The 9,692-nt window shown below is 40.4% G+C and overlaps 1 protein-coding gene across 1 annotated transcript in view; it reads right to left on the bottom strand.

The window, feature by feature from the left end:
• Positions 1 to 569: 569 nt before the first annotated feature.
• LAMB1 (laminin subunit beta 1) overlaps positions 570 to 9,692 on the bottom strand; it is a 72,685-nt gene continuing 63,562 nt past the window's right edge. The window contains exons 27-33 of the mRNA XM_084650738.1: positions 8,455 to 8,658; positions 7,854 to 7,998; positions 6,160 to 6,367; positions 5,830 to 5,971; positions 4,190 to 4,366; positions 1,860 to 2,019; positions 570 to 897 (exon numbers count right to left, since the gene is read on the bottom strand). Of these exons, the coding sequence (XP_084506864.1) occupies positions 761 to 897; positions 1,860 to 2,019; positions 4,190 to 4,366; positions 5,830 to 5,971; positions 6,160 to 6,367; positions 7,854 to 7,998; positions 8,455 to 8,658 (1,173 nt within the window). The 3' untranslated portion in view covers positions 570 to 760. The remainder of the gene's footprint in view (positions 898 to 1,859; positions 2,020 to 4,189; positions 4,367 to 5,829; positions 5,972 to 6,159; positions 6,368 to 7,853; positions 7,999 to 8,454; positions 8,659 to 9,692) is intronic.

The raw sequence follows: 9,692 nt of genomic DNA, 5'->3' as shown, positions 1-9,692 counted from the left end.
GAAATGCTGGCTAGTAAAACAACTCCCTCCTCCCCCACCAAAACTTAGGCAGGAACACCAGTTCTTCACTCTGAAGGCTGGTCTACACTACCATGCTAAATCGATCTAAGTTACGCAACTTCAGTTACATGAATAAGGTAATTGAAGTAGATTGAGTTAGATCCACTACACGGTGCTGTGTGGATGGGAGAGAATTTCCCGTCATCTTCCCTTATGCTTCTGAGGGAGGTAGAGTACACAAATAGAAGAGTGCTCTCCTATCGCTTTAGCATGTCTTCACCAGACCCTCTAAATTGACACTTGCTACATCAATTGCAGATCTACTGGTAAGTGTAGACATGCCCAAAATGTATGTGTGTGTTTTTTAAATTAACCCTTCTGTATTTTACAGAAAATGGAGCCCCCTTAGTCAAAATTAACTTGTTAAAAGCCCGCCTTTTGGAGCTAAGATTTTATTAGAACAATACTCTAACTGGGTTAAACAAGATTTGCATAAGATGAAGAAATAATAGATTTTACTATTCCATCTAGTAACAGTAACATGAAGTTAATGAATCATACTAGATACATACAGTGGTACAAAAGTACTGTTTTTATTTTCAACATAAAAAAAATTACTCTTTGGTTTTGTAACTTTAAAAAGTGAGAAACCTGTCAAGGTTACCAGGTCTTAGTGTGATGTCAATGAGAACTAGTTTATCAAACTTAACACTTTTAAGCCCATCCAGAATAAACTGGGTCCAGACTGTTTCCCTCCAAGTTACAAGCAGGTGCTGTATACTGCAACTTTCTGGCTGATTGCCTGTAAGAGGGAGCGTACTGTTTCTTCTAGTTCCACCAACTGTTTGGCTTTGTCTTCCAAGACTTTCTGATTGTTCTCATACATGCTTTCCAAATCTGCAAGGAAAAGGGAGAAACTATCAGCTGTTGTTTGGGCAGTAAAATCATACCCTGTTTAAAGTATTAATTCAAATCTTTGAGGTAGAAAACCTGAGATTGGATGATACAGATCTGGGCCTGACAACTTGTCTCAATACTATGGAAACAATGAGGAAGTACTTACCTATAAATGAAAACGTACAATTGTGTCCTTTAATTCATGTTGGAAAAATGGCTTAGGGGTTCTACAAAGAAATACAGACTTGAAAGGACACTAGAGTGTGGTGGCTAAGTTATGGTCAGACTGTTCAGTGAATTGTTGCAAATAAGGGGTTGACGTAAGGAAGAGTGGTTGGGGGTGAGTACAGCTTCCCCATGTCTGGTAAAAGCAGACAGAAAGCTCCTGTTTCAATATACAGCTCTAAATGTGGAGTTCTTAAAACTGTTCTGTTAGAGTTAACTCCAATTTTCAAAAAGCAACTCTGCCAGTATCACTTTGGGTTATGATCATGACAGATCTTACGAGAACAACAGTGCTTAGATGGGAGATATCCAAGACTACGGTGCTGCAGGAAATCCCTACTTTTAGTCTTTCAGGGTGCCATGGCACTTGACGTATGTTAGTCTAGTCAAATTAGTTAGGATAAATTATGTTCCACTTAATCCTCCCAGCTGAATAAGTATTCAATTTATGGATACAATTTATTCTTTCCTAAATAGTTGTGCAATGTTGTGCTGTTGATCAGTGACTGCATTTCTCCCAAGACGTGGTTGCACCACACTACTGGGTGAATTGATCTCTGTAAGTGTGAAAAAGGATGTTTGGATCATTTGAAAAGTGTTCCATTTACTGTGTACATAAGTGTGTGAACGTCCAGCAATTAGTGTAATAGGAAAGAATGAATTTTTAACCATTCTCCAGCGTGAAACATTACTTCAAAATATGAAAGGAGACCCTTTTCTCATGCAGGCAGTCTTACCCTTGAGCAGCTGGAGTTTGCTGTTTGCTTGAGCTAACAATGATTTAGCTTCATTCTGCAGCGTTCCAGCTTTCTTCCTGGCATCAGCAGACTCTTCTGTTTTTTTGGCAATTAGGTTTTCAACGGTTTTATATTTGGCGTTCAGTTCACTGTCAAGTACCTGCAGTTTCAAATTCACAACACAAGGTGGGGTTATTGCTCAGAAAACTGCAAAGCAAATGCCTGTTTCACCACTTGAACAGATGGTCTGAAACTTCCTGCTGCTTCCGTGGAGCTGAGACATTACTAGTGAGGATGTTGGAATGAAAGATTTGACAGCATAAAGTGTGTTCTAGTATTATCGTCAGAGGGGTAGCCGTGTTAGTCTGGATCTGTAAAAGTGGCAAAAAATCCTGTGGCACCTTATAGACGAGCAGACGTATTGGAGCATAAGCTTTTGTGGGTGAATACCCACGAAAGCTTATGCTCCACTACGTCTGTTAGTCTAAAGTGGCACAGGACTCTTGGCTTAGTTGTCCCAACACTCAGCTTTTGCTTTAGTTACATCTCCCCCTTTCTCATTCATGTTTCATGCCTGCTGATGGCAGACACTTCTGGTGATCATCTGCCCTTTTTAGTTACGGGGCTGGTCTGTTTCAATATCTAAACGTTGATAAACTGTACAGGATTTAGCCACAGAATTGGTGACTAGTGAGAGCAAATCCTGCAGAGTTTTCCAATTTAAGGGGGACTAACAGACATTGCTTCTGGACATGCTGATTCAGTACAGAAGTGACCATGGCATTGCTTGTACTGTTGACAACTGCCAGAGAGCAGCAGTGTCAAACAGATGGAGTTGAAAATAGGGCACCTTGTTACTTTAAGTACACACACTCTCTCTCTCTCTCTCTCTCTCTAATCTTCAGCTATCATGAGCAGCCCTGGAATTGGGGGTTACCTCACCTATAGTGACTCATGAGGTCACAAGCACTTCCCAGATGTTACAGAAAACACAAGGCTAGTGTCTCAGCTGCACTTCATTTTTTGCAGCACTCAGTCAGCACATAGCAGAAATCTCCTGCAAGTCTCCAAATATCCCTGGCAGGGAGGTGGCCTCATCAGGTGTAGAGCTGGGAAAGTCAGCTCCTACATCTCCTTCCCTCCCTCCCAGGGCAAGCGTTGGGACAGGTAGTGGGTGCACCAGACACTCTGGTCTGTAGATTAGAATCCTGAAAACTCACCGGCAGTGTGAGCAGCATGAAATGTGCCATCTACAGCATGGGTAGGATCTGGGGAAACTGTTACTACTACTGATAATATCGGTTATCACTCTTTTCTGTCTTTCCTCCTCCCCCCCTGCTAAATAATCAGCTTCTTGTACTTGTTATTAAGCAGCATTTCAGAGGTCCCTTCTTTAAAGTTAAGTGTTGCTTAAAGGTTAATTCCAACATCTTCGCTCTTTTGGGAGAGGGAAGACTCCTTTGAGACAGATGACTTTATTGTGGACAATAGATCGGAGCAGTGAGACTTCCTTTGACATATAACGTTTTTGTCAATTGTTTGAAGGCTGAAATAAATCAGAATCCTTCTTAAAACATATTGACTTCGGGAGAGACTCCATATAGACACGGCTGAGAAAGACACTGCTATGCTTGCAGAATATTAGATAACTTTAGATAACTGCTTACCACACACTAACTAGAGGAGCAGGCTGGCAAGTGTTACATTGAGAGATGGAATTTTTCTCTGGTGACTGAAGTGATGGGGGAATTCCCTTCAAAGTGGCAAGTTACAAGTACTTTGTTTGACAGCTGAATAATGTTTTGTACTCACAGTGCCCAAGGCACTTCACAGAAGGTAAGAAAACAGTATTTAAACCCATTTTATAGATGGTGAAACTGAGGCACAGGGAGGTGTTGCCAAAAGGTAAACATCAGTGGCAGTTGAGAGTAGAACTGAGATTTACCAATTTGTAACTCTACACTTAAATCCATCAGAATATGGAGATCATTCACCTCTCCATGACTGACAGCTTCCTGCTCGTCTAGGAATTGGAAGTCAGCAGGCTTTTTCTACCATGTAAGTTGGTGCCAAAGCAAGTAGAAATTAATGTATTGGCAAATGGACCCAGCATGACCTTATTAATAAACGAATTGGGAGCAACAAGTCTGACCTAGTTCACTGAACGATGCCCGTAATATTCCTGGGCAGCTAGCTCGCTGATGCCTGGTGCCCAAGCATGACAAGATCATGAATAAAGCTAGCAGTAGCACTGAAATGCTCTTTTATGCCAAATATTACTCCCATGGATTGAGTTTTTGAGGAAGTCAGCTGGCACCTAGGCGTCTCACCTCTTTAACTTCTTCGGCATTTTGTTTCACAGTAGCAATGGTTTCTTCAATCTCTTCCACATTCTCTGAATTTGTAGCAGTCTTTTGTTTAAGATCTTCCACGTTCTTCTCTAGCTCAGTAAGACGTACGGTAGCGTTGTTTAAGGTTTCTTCAGATGCTGCATTTTCAGATTCAATCTAACCAGGAATGAAAGAATAGTTTAAATATTCCCCCAACAAATGTATGTGCTGATTTTTGAAATTAGCTTTCTGGAGAAAAGTCTTGACCAACTATTTAAAATGTCTTATCTCCAAAGTCTATCCTCAAACTGGCATTGTGCAACTCTGAAATATCAGCCAATCTACTATGAAATATGATATGTGAGGGTTTTAAGAGTACAAATTACAATTTACAATTCAAGTGAAGTAAGAGGGGATTCAATTTTGAAAGTGAACTAGATTGTATGTCATTAAAAGTGTACCTTACGAAATGGAGAGAAATAACCTTTCATTCTTTGTACAACCCAAGCTGGTTGAAATAATTGACTTTTGAATGTCTACGAGTGCAAGACTGGAGCTGTACTGTGTTTGTAATTGGTAAGGATAGAGTTCCACTAACTTCTGAGAGCATTCCTGGTGCACATCTGATACTCCAAAGGTGGGGGAGGAGATGCATCCCAGTGTAAGATGTCACCAAGACATCTGCAGTCTTTGGCTTCAATTAATTGTAAACTCATGTGAAATACATAGGATTTCAACAAGCATTTACACATGTCGAATTGCTCAGCTTACAGGGCAAAAAATTCCAGATTTGAAAATGTGAAAGGCATTAGTCAAACCAACAGCTCAGCTAGATCCATTATTGTCCATATAAATGGAAAGAAAGCACTACTGTGTTAATTACCCTTTCAGCAATGGATAAACAAGTGCTGGGTAGCTTAGGAACCTAATAAGCTGAATATTGACACTATCAGATTTTAGTGCTTTACAGTTTTGTTAATGGGACGATCTGTGAAACGGTTCTTTATGAGCTGGACTTGATGAAATGGGAATGGTCAAAGTCTTCAAACTTGAGTGAAAAAGTTCTAATTCTAATATTTCATTCTTATAGAAGCCCACTATTAGTGTTGAAAGTACTTGGGTGGGCTTATTCTATGACTGGGAAGGGCCCTTCTCTCATTATTTGTAAAGCATTGAGCGAGCACACTTGGACACTATCACTAATAATGAATTAGTTCTTTACTTAAATATTCACCCTCCATGCATATGGGGCTCTGCAATGACATAATTTGGCAAACACAACAATTAATGCTTCAATAAAGCATTAATGCTCATGTGTTCTCACACTGTACTGGCAAAGTCTTTTGCATGGTGGGAGTTGGCAGCATGGCTCAGCTACCAAGTGATATATCATCTGTGTTGTAGGATTTCCTGGGGATCTGAGGACACCTGTTTGGTTGGAAGGCACATCCCAGTTCTGCACCCGCTGAAGTTAGTGGCAAAGCACCGACTGACTATAGTGGGGAGGAGAGCCCTCCTTTGCTTTGCTCTTAATTCAGACAGTTTACAGTTTCAGGAGCTCCTCTTCCCTTAGCTAAAGTGGTTACCTAGCGTCAAACTAGGTACACTGTGAATATTTTTTAAATATAGTTAGGACTTACTGAGGTAAGTAGGTCCTGTGTTCCTCTAATGTCTTCGTCAGCTTGTTTGATGGCCTTTTCGGCTGCATTTTGGGCCTTTTCAGCTTCTTCCAGTGCTTCTTTCACAATAGCTGCAGTGACTTTAACATCTTTTGCACTTTTGCTGTGGAGCAGAAGTAACAATATAATATGTGACATGAAAAATGTTTCATTTTGGTATGAATAAGAATTTACATTAGGATGAATTTAGCTTACTATGTTTTTGAAAAATATTTGAATGAAATCAATAGTCTGGTTCAAAATCACTGATTTAAAAAGACAGCTGATACAAAACAGCGTAGTACACATTACCTTGCTTTATTTGCTTCATCTAACAGCATCTCAGCTCTGGCAATGTCTCCAGCACTTTGTTGTAAGATAACCTCTACATCAGAAAGGCTTTCCACACGCTCACGGATATCCTCTGTCAGGGTCTGTAGCTGCTGGGGGCTACTTGGCATCTCCATGTTCAACACTTCATTAGCAACCGCCTCAATGCTATCCAAATCAGCGCTATCCTCTAAGATGGCACAAATGCAACAGGGTAAGCGGACAGTTGAGAGGATTAGCAAGCCATCTATGCCAAATGTCAAAATTACACGACTGAAACTTGTCAGTGTGGTTCCTTAAAAGCGAGAAACTGACAAACAACCATGGCAAATGAATCACCACCACAATTTGTAGAAAATAGGCAGTGTGCTCTGTTAGGGTAAAATTCACTCCTATGCAGAATGCTACCACAGAGCATAGAGCCCTGCTTAAGTCCCATTTTAGCCTCTTGAGGGGTACTTTTCACCCACTGGCCTCCACTGGCTTGAGCACAGCTTGGGAATCAGTAGAACTGTGCAATTCCTAACACTGATTTACTGCATGGCTTTGGGCAATCTCAGACCTTGTCTGCCCCCCATTTCTCCAGCTATAAAAGAAAGATAATTTGACAGCCCCCTGGAAGCTGTAAGGATCAGTTAGATAATGGACCCACGTTCCACTGAAATCCACGGGAGTTCAACAGGAATGAATTTGGTCCAAAAGTTGTAGTGCTGTATGGAGTGCTATGAACACAAGATGCTAGTGAAGTAGAAAATATTATGAACTGAAATGGAGTAAGAGGGTCATTCCTTTGGTGCACATTCGTACATTTCTAAAGTGAAGGACGGCTGTGCACAGTGTTTATAGATACATGTAACACCAGCATTTTATGGCTCTCAGAGGTTGCGGTTTAAGCAAAGTTGCCTCTGTTGTTCAGATGGTCCTATGGTGCTATTACATGTATGTGTTTGCACAGGACTGAACACGTTGTTAGCACGTAAGAAAACATTGATGTATTTTGGCCAGCAGTTGCGCATAACAGACCTCCTTAATGGAGACTGTCCTCCATCTTCCAAAAGATCTCACGCTTCTCCACAGGTTAGCACAGCTAATGATTGAAATTTCAAAGCTGATTGAGGAGGAGAGTTAGCTACATCGTTCCCTTGAAATTAATGGGAGTAGCATGACGATCTCCTACTAAGTTTTAAACCACTCCACCACCAATCAGCACTATTGCAGAGGAGAAGGCAAAGTCTGTTAAAGTTCCAATCGTCATGAAACTGAAAGGCTTGAAGGAGGGATTATTTCCTCCTTACTGGGGTGCATTTTTCCACAGCATTGTGCAAAGAATCAACTGCCAATCTGTATTGGTAACCTCATCTTTCACCTATAAAGCTGAAAAGGGATCCCACTGCTTATAAAAATCTTAAATAAAATGCATAATCAAGACAAGACTCACAGACACGATAGTATTTAGAAAGGATTTTAAGACTAGGTTGTGCAGCTACCTAGAGAAATGCATGGGAAAAGCTATCTACAGCATGTGCAGAGCTGGAAGAGTCTACTACTTTGCATCTGTAAAGGTAACACATTTATAACATCCTAACTTTACAAAGGCTTCTAAAAATAAGCTAGCAGAATTTCTCATAACAAAGATAGAAATCAGTAATGTCAACTAAGGTAAAGATCATCCTTACGCATCAGAAATTCCCTGATCTGCTTAATAAGGTTTCTCAGATCTTCATTGCTTCTGTCCACTTGTTCTTTTGTGGCATTGGTTTTGAGCAAAACTTTTTGTGCATTTTGTTTTGCTTCGTCTGCTCTCTGTTTTGCCTCTGAGACCTACGGGAAGTAAATAAGGTGGCCTGGTTTCACATTTCCTTGCACATTAAGGCCCATTTTGCAAACCAAAATGCAATTCTGAAAAGGCAATTGATATTTGGAATCCAAAGCAGTGTGGGAAACTTCTTCCCATAAAACTCACAGAATGCTTTTAAAACATGCCAGAATCCACAACACCAATGTTACTTTAAACAATTCAGATGTTTATGGATTACACATGGAATTTCAATTTAAACAAGTTCACTTTATGAGGCTCTTTTAAAAATAAAAAGGGGAGGGGGGGATAGTGCTGGTGAAGTTATGCAACTGGAAAGAAACATTTTAAAATTAATGTCTGGGGGCCAGATGTTCTGTAGTTTTGTATCATATCCCTGTTGGTGGAATTTCTTTCATTTTAAATCAAATGAAATGATTTCATTTTAAATCATGTTTAGTGATCTACTTGTAAAGAGTTACCATTTTAGAGAGTTCTTCAACTTCCGCCAAGGCACTGAGTATGTCTCTGTCAAAATCCATGGCTTTCTGCCACGCACCGTGAGCCACAGTAACCAATCCCTCGCAGCCTGGTCCTCCACATTTCTTTTCTCCTTCCTCTGTTCGGCAGTTCAGACCGCCACACTCTGAGTCAGCACAGGAAGCCCCTGAGGGAGTTCCGCATGTCTGCAATAGACGGATAAGAAATAGTCATGCTTAACTGCCCTTGCTTTTGGGGGGGGAGAGAAAAGGAGGAAAGTGCACCAGGAGGTTTCTGATTATGCTGGAAACATGTAGTGGCACCCGCACCCCTGGCACTGAAATCTCAGGAGACTGCCTGAGAAGTAAATGGTAGCTGTAGCTGCTGTACTGCGGCATCAAAAACTAGGGCACTCCCTGCTTCACACCTGTATCACTGCGAGATTTGTTACAGTGCAGAGTGACGGGGGAAGGTAAGCTCCTCTCTATAAACACAGCCCTCCAGGAACAAGCAGTTTGGGTTATAATGGCAGTAACAAGACAGTCATCCACCCTGCACTGTCTTACTGAATGACATAAAATCGACAAAGACTGGGTTCTTTCAATGGAAAATTACCCTCAGACTTCTCTTAAAAATGGAGAGGGAAGAGGAGGGCTCTTCCCTCCTGAAGGCAAAGCCATGGATTGAGCTGGCTGAAACTCAAACTTGGTATCAGGGAAACTGTCATATCTGAAAATTTGTTGCAGATTGGAAGAAACCCAAAAATATTTTGAAATTTCCTCAAATGAAATTTTCCAAAAGATACCATTTTGGGTCTATCTAAGTAAAATGTTTTGTTTAAAGCAAAATGTTTTATCCTGAGTTTGACTTTGAAAGTTTTATATAAAGTTTCAAAAAGTTGTTTCAGAACAAAAAATATCAACGTGTTCCAGTGTGACTTTATCAAAATGCTTTTTTCTCAAAATGAAATTTTGACCAGAAAAAAAAAACAAAACAAACAAAACAACACACTAAACCAAAAAACAAAAGTTCCCCTGCAAAGGTTTAATTTTGAAGAAACAGCATTTTGTAATGTAAATACATTTGATTAGCAAATGTTTAACCAGCTCTATCCATGAACTACCCCCAGAGTCTGGACAATAAATGGAATCACTAAAGATATATATATATATATATTTTAAATAAGGTCGAAGGTTGAGCAAAGTTTTCCTTTTTTGGCAGGAGGTGGAAGGAAGGATGA

The sequence above is a fragment of the Lepidochelys olivacea genome (genome assembly GCF_965140295.1).
Source record: "Lepidochelys olivacea isolate rLepOli2 genome assembly, chromosome: 1".
Taxonomy (NCBI): domain Eukaryota; kingdom Metazoa; phylum Chordata; order Testudines; family Cheloniidae; genus Lepidochelys; species Lepidochelys olivacea.
The sequence above is the reverse complement of the archived record's forward strand: the minus strand, read 5'-3'. Positions and strand labels throughout refer to the sequence as shown.